At 39.9% G+C, this 13,357-nt stretch overlaps 1 protein-coding gene across 1 annotated transcript in view; it reads left to right on the top strand.

The window, feature by feature from the left end:
* Positions 1 to 13,357, top strand: part of pde3b (phosphodiesterase 3B) — a 49,167-nt gene that overhangs the window by 25,012 nt on the left and 10,798 nt on the right. The window contains exons 2-4 of the mRNA XM_028015351.1: positions 10,204 to 10,254; positions 11,617 to 11,862; positions 12,207 to 12,358. Coding sequence (XP_027871152.1) covers positions 10,204 to 10,254; positions 11,617 to 11,862; positions 12,207 to 12,358 — 449 coding nt within the window. The remainder of the gene's footprint in view (positions 1 to 10,203; positions 10,255 to 11,616; positions 11,863 to 12,206; positions 12,359 to 13,357) is intronic.

The following is a 13,357-nucleotide window of genomic DNA, read 5'->3' on the forward strand; positions in this document are numbered from 1 at the left end:
CTAATAGTCATGCACAGATATTTTCATTAATAAGATAACACTTCACAGTTTGTCTTATTCTTTAGGTTTAAATTTTTACATATAATTCTGTCCTCTATCTCTAACTCTTCAGTTTCGAAAACTATTTCATGTTGTTTGATGTAATTTATTTTTAAGAAAAATGTGAGAAACAATTTATTTGAATATCCAGTTGATGGTGTTGTTTGTATTATGTAGTACATCATAGGTCAAGAACATGTTCTTGTACCATGACCCATTATCCTCCGATGCTGTCTATTTGGTATCCCCAGCATTAGGAGGCTAGTTTTTTTTATTTGTTTTTTACTTCCACATTGTAATTTGGACATAATGTAGGACAATCACACAAGTAAAAAACACCCTCTAAAACCTCTTAACCTTGATTTTGAAGTTTAATGGTGATGGATTTTAGTCTTATTTGTGTTCATGTTTCCTCAAGCTGAAAATCATACATGCAATATTACAAATTCATTCATTTTGTTGAATTGTGAAATAATCAAAGTTAAAATAATACAGTTTGATATAATAAGATAAACCTTAAAGCAAACTCAGAATTTTCTAAATATCACACTTAAATAAGGTATAAATTTTGGCTGTATTTTGTGGCTGTTTCCTCATCGGTACATGTGAATTACTTTATGCAGAATTTTTTTTTTTTAACTAAATTCACTGGTGATGCATTTTTTCTCTAGAGACTCATCATTGACAATAAAAATGTGTTGCTGACAGATCTCAGATCAGTGCAGCATGATCTCAAAAATTTTTTCAAGCAGCTTCCCTGATAACCATCTTTCTACTCATGAAATGTTTACCTGGATTTATTGACTTGTCGACATTGTCCTTCCTTTTAACCTTCTGACTGACTCTTTTACAGCTGTAACAGAGCAGGGACTCCTGTTCTACACCAGCTCGTTTTCTTTAATTTAGATTCAGTTGATCTAAATGTTGCTCTTTGAAATATTTAGTGCAGAACTACATTCCTGCAGTAAAACAGCTACCATACAGCATTGGTAAAACTGAAAGTAACTACAGCAGGTCAGGTGCATGGCTGTTTATTGATATGTGCCCCACTTTGATACTTTTTATTGGAATAGTCAAAATATTCTTTGAAAAATAAAGAAAAGATATAAATCTGAATTTAAATTTTAAAATTTTTCTTTGGCTAAATTTTATACAAAAGTATATTTATATAACAGTAAACATTACAAAAGATTTGATGGCTTTAATACCATGATTATTGAGAAGGGTATGCATTTTCTTCAGACCATTTTTCAAGAAATAAAAAAAATAAAAAAAAACATATTTTCTTTAGAAAATACTTGTGTCATGGGTGCTGTGGTGGTGCAGGGGTTAAGCGCAGCCCACATAAGGAGGCCTTAGTCCTTGACGTGGCCGTCACAGGTTTGATTCTCTGCCTGGTTACCTTTGCCGCATGTCTTCTCTCTCTCTCATTACCCTATTTTCCTGCCATAGCACTTTCAAATAAAGGCCACTAGAGCCAAAAGAAAAACCTTAAAATAATAAAAAAAGAAAATACTTGTCATTTCTTAACCAAAACAAATTTCTCAGTTCAATGAAAATTATTTAGATCTGAACCTGCAAGGGCCACAAATAATTTTGATCTTATATGTCTTTACGTTAGAGACAGTAAAGGCAGCAGGAGCTCAGAGTTATCGCTACAGGAAGCACAAATAGTTGTAGTTTTGGTTGGAGACCTAATAAACCCAACATAGAGGAAAGCCTGCTTGAGTCTTTAAGTGTCTTTCTCCATTGTTTCTCAAAGCAGAGACAATGGAGAAAGACACGGTCCTGCAAATTGGTCTTTTTGCCAGCAAGGATTTTGCTCCCCTATCACTGTAAAAGCAGAGCAGGACTTTTAAGGGACATACCATAATTTATCAGACAAAAGCAGCGCTTTCTGATTGTACCGATAGCAACCAGTATCATGCAGGTGTGTGTCTAAAGGCTGCGTGCAGTTCTTCTACTAAATCATGTAAACAAAGTGCCCTAGTAAAACCACATGCTGTGCCTGTGAGACAGAAGATGAGAGAGCTGCAAGCACTGCTGTTTTTGTAGCAGTAAACTTTAACTGACTACAAGTTTACACTTCTTCTTTGTGGAAAGAAAGCATTGTTGATATAGGCCAGACAGGGTTGGATGTTGGATCACTCCGGCAGCTGATCAGTCATTTAGTCCTATCCAAATTCCTTTAGCTTCCTGTTATTTCTGGTGCTATTTTTAGATGAGGTTTCAGTTAGATTTAGTTAACTTCATAAAAATTCACATTCTTGGACAACACAGAGGACAAAGAGTTCCAAAGTTTACTTTAAAATGCTCCACAATAAATTCACTTGGTGGGATTTTTAATGTAATATGCCAACATAATGTTGCTAACAAAGTCCACGCTGAGAAGCGGAACTTTTCCCCTAACAGAGTGGGCCTCATTTGCAAATGAAGTTATGTAAATCTTAACATGGCTGAGACCAGACGCGAACCAGAGTTCCTGATGAGTCACAAGTGGCTTCATATTTAATCCAGGAAAATAAAAACGACATGAAGAAACTGAGCTATCATTATGAACATACATGACAGTTCAGAAATTCAGAGGCTTTGGTCCATTAACCTCATTACAACTCTCAAACAAAATTGGCAAACAAATTAAGATGCAACCTATTTTCTTGTTAGTTGTTGTTAAATAGGTGACTGGGGCTTTGTTTTGTTTTTATTGAGGACAGGGTTCTTCTTAGACGACTTCTAGGATAACTGCACTAGTCTGGTAAAAACCAGTCCCTTGTTTTATGCATTGCTTGTGTCTGGACCCTGAGGAACAATTGCTTGCTGGAGGTGTGGACCCTGTTAAGTTTTAAAATTTACCCTATTGCTAATGTTTATCCATGACATTTTCAATACATCAGTTCAATGCTATGAAGCTTATTGGAATTAAAATATATTGAGAATCTGTTTATTGGAGATACAAACTCTACATTGTGACAAGGGTCAAGTCAGCATTCAAAGTTTAATGTGTTATAATTTAGCAGTCTTCGATTATTGGTCCAGCCTACATGTTGGTAAGCATACTGCCCTCATGCATTATAGTTTAGATGCGAAGCTGTGTAGAGGAAGCAAGTGATTTTTCTTGGAAACTGCTTTCACACGGTGTAACAGTGAGTCACTGCAGGCGTGTCAAATGACAAAAACTCAGCAACAAGTTGAATAAGACATTTAGACATGCAACACCTGGATAGCTTGATGAAGTGAAAAGCACAATGCGTTTCTGCGCTACAGAAAGGCTCCTCTGTTCACATTGTAACATGTTTTTTCAGGTTCACATTTAATGTGGAATATCTGTGCCTCTAGGTTAAAATACTGTAGGCTTATATTTAGGAGGATTGTTTTTTAGTATCCATCCATCCATCCATCTTCTTCCGCTTATCCGAGGTCGGGTCGCGGGGGTAGCAGCTTCAGAAGGGAGGCCCAGACTTCCCTCTCCCCAGCCACTTCTTCCAGCTCCTCCGGGGGAATCCCGAGGCGTTCCCAGGCCAGCCGAGAGACATAGTCCCTCCAGCGTGTCCTGGGTCTTCCCCGGGGCCTCCTCCCGGTGGGACGTGCCCGGAACACCTCACCAGGGAGGCGTCCAGGAGGCATCCTGACCAGATGCCCAAGCCACCTCAACTGGCTCCTCTCGATGTGAAGGAGCAGCGGCTCTACTCTGAGTCCCTCCCGGATGACTGAGCTTCTCACCCTATCTCTAAGGGAGAGCCCAGCCACCCTACGGAGAAAACCCTGTTCAAAAAGGGGGACCGGAGGGTGTGCTCCAATTATAGAGGGGTCACACTCTTAAGCCTCCCTGGCAAGGTCTATTCAGGGGTCCTGGAGAGGAGGGTCCGTCGGATAGTCGAACCTCGGATTCAGGAAGAGCAGTGTGGTTTTCGTCCTGGTCGTGGAACACTGGACCAGCTCTACACCCTCAGCAGGGTCCTGGAGGGTGCATGGGAGTTCGCCCAACCAGTCTACATGTGTTTTGTGGACTTGGAGAAGGCGTTCGACCGTGTCCCTCGGGGAGCCCTGTGGGGGGTTCTCCGGGAGTATGGGGTACCGGGCCCTTTGATACGGGCTGTCAGGTCCCTGTATGACCGGTGTCAGAGTCTGGTCCGCATTGCCGGCAGTAAGTCGGGCTCGTTTCCGGTGAGAGTTGGACTCCGCCAGGGCTGCCCTTTGTCACCGATTCTGTTCATCACTTTCATGGACAGAATTTCTAGGCGCAGCCAAGGTGTTGAGGGGATCCGATTTGGTGGCCTCAGGATCTCATCTCTGCTTTTCGCAGACGATGTGGTCCTTTTGGCTTCATCAGATCGTGATCTGCAGCTCTCGCTGGATCGGTTCGCAGCCGAGTGTGAAGCGGCCGGGATGGGGATCAGTGCCTCCAAATCCGAGGCCATGGTCTTGAGCCGGAAAAGGGTAGAGTGCCTTCTCCGGGTCAGGGGGGGTGTCCTGCCCCAAGTGGAGGAGTTTAAGTATCTCGGGATCTTGTTCACGAATGGGGGAAGAAGGGAGCGGGAGATCGACAGGCGGATTGGCGCAGCGTCTGCTGTCAAGCGGGCGCTGTACCGGTCCGTCGTGGTGAAGAGAGAGCTGAGCCAAAAAGCGAAGCTCTCGATTTACCGGTCGATCTACGTTCCCACCCTCATCTATGGTCATGAGCTTTGGGTCATGACCGAAAGAACGAGATCGCGGATACAAGCGGCCGAAATGGGTTTTCTCCGTTTTTTAGTACTAAAAATAAAAACATAAAGACCATAACGTAATTACTCATACTCATCAACTCAAATGAACTGCTCCATCTAATCACTTGTGCTCATATTTTTTCTTGTTGTCTGTCAAGGATGGACAGCAATAAGTCTCAAAACATTCTGAATAGTGTACATTTTCAGACATGCTTGCAAACCCGAGTTGGCTGCAGTCACTAAGTACTTCTTTAGAGCTGAAATTGGACATTTTCTCTTGAAAAACTTGTCCATTGTCTTTAAACAGTCTGTTGCTATATATTAACAATAGACTGGGGTGAATTGTTGCAGTGTTGAAGAGATTTAGAAGTGCTGTAGACCTGCTGTTCTAAAAAACATTGAAATGCAAAGTAAGAGTTATTTTCTTGACTAACAGTTAACCTACTATCTTTAAATGACTTCTTAAGTTCCCATTTGCACCGGAGAAGACTTACTGCTTCAGAAAATTGTTACAACTCTTGTCAGAGCGTGAATGGTCCTTGCAGGGTCATGGTGAGGTCTTTTGGGGCATAGTGATCTCCCCATTAAACTGCTGGTCTACCATTGTTCACCAGCTGCTTTTAGAGTCTTTGGATGTGAAAAATATTCCTTTTCTTACATCTATATCCACATATTCATCCATTGCCTATACCCACTTATCTTTGCGGGGCCGCAGGAGTCCTGGTGCCTGTCTCCAGTGGTCATTGGGTAACCTGGAAGGTACACCCTGGACAGGTCAACAATCTATCACAGGGCAACACAAGAGATACACAGGACATAGAACCATACACACACTCATACCTTGGGGTATGCAACTCCAGTCCTCAAGAGACAGTGCCCTGCTTCATTTAGATGTGTCTCTGCTTCAGCACACAAGTCAAATGATCAGGTCATTAGCTGTACTCTGGAGAACGTGAGACAATACTTAGAAGGTATTTCAGTCATTTGATTCAGGTGTGCATTGGGAAAACATGAAATTTGAACCAAGGGCTTTCTTGCTTGAAAAGGCAACAGTGCTACAAACTGTGACATTGTGCAGCTTTATATCTATATACATATACTGCAGGTATTTACCTCAGGTACTTACAAGAGCTAGGGACCAGCACCACTCGTGAATAGATAAACTCCTTGAATACTTAAGAACTTCTCTAAACGTCAATAACTGCCTATTTTAATTGTTCAAATGCCATATACACCATATTATGCATGAACACACACAGTGGAAGCTGTAGCGGTCTACCTGTCATAGAAGCTAACATTTACAGTCTTTCTTATCTCCTCTCTTTGGGGTACAGCCAGTCAGTGGTTGGACAGACTTTTGGGCAGACTGTTTTGTTAAAGAATATTTCCATATTCTTGTCAGTTTGCCCTGAAGACACTCGGATAGCTTCAAGGGCCCTATTCTCTTGTAATTACCCAACTGGGCCTGTTAATCTGTGAATGGCTGCTGTGCCAAGTAGCGCTGTTGCAAAAATATTTTTACAAGACTTGGGACCTCTTGATTGTCTGCCTGATTTCACCGAGGAAGAGTGGTTTTCTTCAACATGTAAAACGGCAACCCTGGTCCTCTAGTTATATCAGCTAACAAATGTACTGCAAACAAGCAGATTTTTAAATGTATCCCATTTGCCTTTTAGTAAAAAAAAAAAAAAAACTCTTAGGGGAAACTTTATTGGGCATTATAACGAGGAAATAATTACCATGGCAGCGAATGTTCATCCTGCCATGATGACAACTTACACCTGACGTGTTTGAAAATCCAAGAAATTGATGGTACAATAGAATTGCTACCTTTGGTGTTAAAACTATCTATTTTTCCACAATGAAAGCATCAATACTGCATTTCTGTCTTAAAATATAATTAAGTGCAATCATTAATAACAAGTGCTCTACCAAATTGGTGCTGTAAAGAATAGAACACTGTGTTCAGTTATGTAATGGGTTTTATTGTCACTTATATTATGATTGCAATAAAAACATCATCTGTGTTTGGGTCTATATTGCCCTTCCCCTGCAGACACAGAAAGTAAAATTTTTAGAAAAATATTTCAACTTCCAGAAGGGTATATATTAATTGTTTTGTGTGTTTGCATCTTTAAACTGACACATTTAAAGAGTGTGCTTGTTTTTTTTTCTCTTGAAAACCTTGGCAGCCACAGAGCTATACTGCTTTCATAACTAAACATAGTCTCCAGACGTCTCCTCTGCTTTGCTCTTCTTCGTGAATATCACGTGTGTAAAGATGTCCTTTCCCTCCGTCTCTCTCTGTCTGTACAGTACAGTACATCATCTTATTTTCACTGGGTGTCTTGACAGCCAGGAGCCTAGACCTCATCATCAGCGTGTGCATGTGTGGTGGGCTGCTGCTGACGCTGTATGTCGCTGCAGATTGACGTCAGCATTGCTGTGCTTCTCTCCATACAAATGAGCTGCCTGCCTACGTAGCATTGATAGGTCTCCCCACCATCCCCCACCCCCGACACTGTCTTATTAGCATGTTTTTATCAGTTCTCGCACCTCTCACACTGCAGGCGCAGGCTAATATGACACAGGGGTGTAACTAACTGGCCGTCTAATAGCTTGCACAGGTTTATTGACTCCAGTTAGGAAATATTTACGATCCATTTCAGATTGAAATATTGTGCGAGTTTTATAATGCATACCTGTGTTTGTTTATATGCATGTGTGTGTATTTTAAATTTTTTTAATTTGGTTCTTAAATATTTGCCTTATATTTTTTTATGCATGCACCTTCTGAGTTTGTCTGCTACATATTAGAAAAGTGTGCATAAATAAATGGTGGGGATTTTTTCTGTCTGAAAAGATATGATCTATAAATTACCTTTATGTACATCCTCAAGCAAGTTTGCCCATAGTGTCACACAGAGTCACAGAGGCATGAGATATGACTGGTTGTAAATATTTTAAAATAGAAAAATTAATATAAAAACAACTTTATTTCCTTCGGAGCCATGTAGATATTTTGTAGGATGAAAGGGAGCCATCAAACACACTTTTATGTTTTAAAATGAGAAAAGAGATTCAACACTCAACTGGTTGTTTTGTTTAACATTAAATTGGGAAAATTATGGAACTACGTGAATAAAAAGATGTCAAAGTGTTGATGTTAAACCTGCTGTCTGTTTCACGGCTGCTTTACATTATAAAGGAAACCGCATGATGTTGTGTTTATGAAGATTCATGAGCACAGGTGTCCGAGTCTCCTGAGTCACATATTTCTTTGTTGAGTTTTTATGCGATCTCTAAAAAAAAACATCTGTTAATTATAAGTTTTTATGTCACCGTTTGCAAAAGCATCAAACCTAAAATTTGAGTCTCGACTACAATTGTGGGGACACTTGTGGCTGTTCCACTGTTTCAGCCACCTCTTCCTGTGTCAGGGCAAGTTATAAAAGTTTTCTGTTTGGTATGTGTGCGTGCGTGTGTGTGTCTTGTGTAGCGATTGAGGTTAAATGAAATGCATGCTAGGATGGCTGTGCAGATTGTGCAGTTGGTGCGCTCTATTGTGCGACAGCGACATTTGAGAGTGTCTAGCTGCCTCAAGATCTTATGTGGAATCTAATATCTACCTGTATCTCACTTTCTTCTTCTCTATGTCTTCTATTCTTGTGCCTTCTTTAGCGTCCGCCTCTGTTTCAGCTCTTCCGTCTCTCTCTGTAAACAAGCAGAAGGCCAGCAACTCTGTCCTACGGCCTTCTCCCGCCATCTGGTTGCCATGGTGTGCGGACCATTGTTTGTTGGCCTCTATGTCGGGTTGCCATGGCAGGGCTTATTTGCCATATTAAATGTTTGGCAGCATTGTACAGATGCTGATGACAAACACCCAACATCCCACTTTGATCAATGAAGCAGGTACTGATTAGAAGGAGTGGACCCACTGATCTATTTAACAAATGTAGTCATAGATTTGACTTGCCCTCTTTGTGAGATGTTTAAGTTCTACCTATAAGAGATGTGATTTATATTTATATATATATATATATATACTTTTAACATGACACTGTCTGCCTTGTTTACCCATGACTGTATGTTTACATTTTGGAATTAGGCTGGTGCTGTGTGAAAGAGCTTTTTATTTTAAAAAAATCTGTCCTGTCCCCCTTGTGGCAGAAATGGAGATTACGTGATGGCTTAATCCACTGTTGCAGTATTGGAAGTTCTTGCATACTTTGAACAAATGAGCAAACTGTATCTGTATCTTACACCTTTGTATTTATAGATTCACAAATTAAATATGTATTTTTTTTAGAACAATGTCAACAATGTCAAATTAGGACCAGTCTGGTTTCTTTGTCCATTTGTTTGTCCCTTTCATGCTTGTATCAATCTAAGGCAAAACTAAAGCTGTGAAAAAGATTGAACATAGCAGAATAATTAAGTTCAGGTCTAAGCAGGATATTTTAAATTAGAAAAGACTAAATGATATTTGCTTAGAAAAAGTGAAACTAAGCTTTGGTACCTGATAGCAATGGATTACTTCTGATATTTAAATTCTAAATATGGAACCAATCTGGCATTATTAGCCAGCCGCTTTGAACAGCTATGCTTCTGTATAGTGCTTAAGCTTTAACAACATACTTCTCATTATTAGATATGCATACAGGCAATGAAAAAGCTCTTTTGAGACGCAATTAACTCTTTTTTGTCTTATTTTTCCACCCTATGATGTCCTTGTGCCCAGGGTGGTGAACCATAATAACAGCCAATGCATCACAACGTTTCCCCTTTAATCAAAGAGAAAGTAAAAAGGAGCTAAATTTAAAGCCTTTTCCCCCCTTTTCCATTGTATGTATGGCAAAGAAAATAATAAAAACATGTACAAACCCTGCTTAAATGCTATCTTGAGCAATTAATATCTGCTTGATTTATATCACAATCATACTTGACACTGGAGATCAGGTTATTTCAGGATCACCAGTGTAGTGTTACACAACCTGTGCCAGCTTTGACCGTGCTGTGCTGTAAAGTGTGAGAGCTCTTGCATGGGTACCAACAGATAGCATGGAAATGCTGCCGATTGACGTAGTTGGTGCTTGATAAGATCTCATAACTCCATTGTAGACGCACCATGGTGGTTTTAGTGGTTTGCTTTTCTGCTTTCTGCTCTCAGTGAAAGGCCTCTGTGTGCAGTGCGCAGCCACACCGTACCTGGAGAGGAGAGAGTGCATGAAGTGGTGCAGGAAATCCTTAATGTGAACTTTTACTACACTGTGTGTTTAGATAACAGGCAGAATAAACTAGCAGAGGCTGTGCAGCTCTGCTCCTGACCTGCCTATGCCCCCTTTGGAGGAGGCTCAAAGTGGAGCACAGGTCGAGGCCTGTGGATATTTGTCATATTTTCTGTAACTTATAAGCATGTATATGTTGATGTTTGACTGACAGCTGTACTTGTGTTTTTCAGATGATCTTGTGGGACTGGGATCTTAAACACTGGTACAAGCCACAGTATCAGGTCAGTACTGCATTTCCTTCTGCTCAGTTTTTGAGTTTAAAGGTCAATCAGGAAATATTCTTCTTTTCAAAGAGCTGAACTCACCTTTAGCACTTCCTCACATTTTTACTCCACATTGTATAAAACCTTCCATACAATGACCCTTGAATCATGGCACTTTTTTTTTTTTTTTATCTCACTCAGACATTTCTGTGTACCGTTTAAACTATTTGTGTAATCTGTCAAAGAATTCAGCTGCCAGAGGCCAAAAGTCATTGTTTGCTTGTGTTCTTGACAAAGTTGATCCAGTAGGAACATTTTCTGTTATGAGAGCTGTCTAAAAATGAAGGATTACACTGTGGTGGATTTCTCTTACAATTTATGAGAGTTGACTTTTGATTTATGCAAAGCTCCCTACTTTCAAAATGGAATATAGATGTTTTTTTCCCCCCACATCTTTTTTTTTTATCACTTTTGTCTTATTTTGTAAGAGGCCAGAGGAAGAGAAGGAATGAGGGGAATGAACTTAGAGAGGAAGTTAACAATGATAATAAATAATGAACTCTTCAGTATTTTTCTCAGTAAATATTTTCCTATGGCTTTTGCCCTAAAATTCTCACCACATGTTGCTAACAACGTAAGTTAGTCACACATACAAAGAAACCAAGTGGAGCAGAAATGTATGCAATAAATTTGAACAGCAAAGGGAATATTTATTATAAATGAAATGTATGAAATACATCCCAAACTTTCCTATGTGGAGAGGGGTTGACTTTGATTTGGCTTTAAGTCTGGTAATTGACTGGGCCATTCTAGGATCGTTTTTTAACATATGTAGAGATTTCTTGGTAACATTATCTTGCTGAAAAGAATTGTTTTAGCTCCAGATTCTTATTAAACATTTCTCATTTCGTTACTGACTTCACAGTGCATACTTTACATTTATCCTCCCAGTTATATGGAGTTGTATTTGCTGAGAAATAGCTCTACACCATGATGTTTTTATGTGCGAACTTTACTGAACTATGTTTTAACACTGAGTTTCAAAGAGTTAAACTTTTATCCCAGTCTATATAATTCTAGCACTGCATTGGCTTAACCAAATGATCTCTAGCAATTTTTAAATGGGCTTGAACATGAATTTTCTTCAGCAGTGGAGTCTGGTTCAGTGAGTAGGTATGAAGGCCATTTTTTCCCTTCTGCACTAGTGAACAGAAGTCAAATTGTCACCATCAACCTCTGACTGGGTTAGGGGAAGCAAAGCCTTTCTCTCAACAATAGGACCACATATGGCAACAAATAATGCACATCATTAAAGATGCCCCCCGTCTTAACTGGGCCTCTCGTTCCTAACTGGGGGTTTTGTTTGGGTTCGTGTGGCAGGGTGCAGTGAGTGGAAATGGCGTGGATCTCTCAGTCATCAACGAGGCCAGGAACCTTGTGTCAGAGCTGCTGATGGACTCGTCACTGTCACCAAACACCGCCGCGACTCTGCGAAGCATCTCCAGCCTGATGGGGACGTTTTCAGGCTCTTGTCGCCCCAGGGTCAACCCCTTTACGCCCTTCCCAGGTTTCTACTCTGTAGAGGCAGAGGACTCTGCAGAGAGGAGCGACAGGAAAGGCATGAAGGTGAGCAAAGGTTTCGCCACAGCTATAAACCTACCTCCTATCTCTTTAAACTGTCCATATTGATGATTTATTTATTTAGTTTTGGCTTTCAGGCATTATTATGATGCATAGCACTGATAATGATATTAAGGAAATTGTGGAACAAAGTACAACTGGAACTCCAATCATGTGTTTGATAGTTTGGGGGAAGACTTTCTCTTACGAGGCACTTTGCAATTCTGCAATGTATTCAGTAAGAATCTCTCCCATGTCTGAAACCTTCTGTTGTGTCTATGTTTATTTTGCCTCATCAGACATTGTTTGCCAGATACTTATCTCTAATGCAACCTTCCTGTGCCTGCCAGGGTTTGAGTAGCAGAAACAGCCTCCCTACCCCTCAGCCCAGGCGGAGTTCAACCTCCTCCACACCGTCTGCACTCCCTCCGCTAGACTCTGCCTCTTCTCGCTGGGAGCGTAACAATGGAAAGAGACCTCTCTGTGACCTCAGTCTGACCAGGTAGCACGACGCAGATTTATAGCAGGCTTACATAATGTTGATAAAATCCAGTTATATCAGTTATTTCCTCCCTAAAAGGATGTTTGTAGTTAGTTGTTTTTAGCTTCATCTAAATATATATATATATATATATATATATATATATATATATATACAGTATATTTATATATAAAATCCCCTGATCTTAAGAAATTGAATTAAAAAACAGAAACAAAGTAATTGAAATTTATCTGTCTGGAAGGGGTTACAAATCGATTTCTAAAGCTTTATGACGCCAGCAAACCACAGTGGGACCCATTATGCACAAATGGAAAACATGGAACTGTGGTGAACCTTCCCAGAAATGAATATCTTACAAAAATGTCCCCTGACAACTCAACAAGGTCATATAAAAAGAACCCATAACACCATCTAAATAACTTCAGGTCACGCAATCCCCAGTTTAGCTCTCTTTTCATGATTCAGTTCTAAGACCTGATATGTTTGAGACAAAAGTCTCTTTCTCTTTGAAAATCTTTTACAAGATTTTGAATCTTGTGAAAGATTCAAAATATTTCACAAAAAGACAGAAAAAGTGGAACTTTCCAAAATATGCATATTCCATTATGCCTGGTATAAACTAACAACATTAAAAAAACTACAGTAAAGCATGGTGGTGGCAGTGTGATGGTCTGCTGCTCTTTGTTGTAGAAAATCCTGAAGGTGAACGTATAGCGATCAATTTCTATTGACTATCTTATGTCTGAATAGCAAGACATAGATAGCTAGACAATGGCTACCTCAACTATAGGCATAGTCGTCTCTGGTTTTCACGTTTTGTTTTAATTGAGTTGGAGTAAAAAAAAAAGAAAACATGGCTGATGTGAGTTGCTGTGATATGCATAATGCTTCATCAAATGTCATAGGAGATGAGATTGTTTGAACTTTTTGATAACTAAAAATGACTTGCACTTTCAGTCTTCTTTATTATAAACTAAAACATTTTGTGTAAGTCAAAGA

Source organism: Xiphophorus couchianus, chromosome 4 (genome assembly GCF_001444195.1).
Source record: "Xiphophorus couchianus chromosome 4, X_couchianus-1.0, whole genome shotgun sequence".
NCBI lineage: Eukaryota > Metazoa > Chordata > Actinopteri > Cyprinodontiformes > Poeciliidae > Xiphophorus > Xiphophorus couchianus.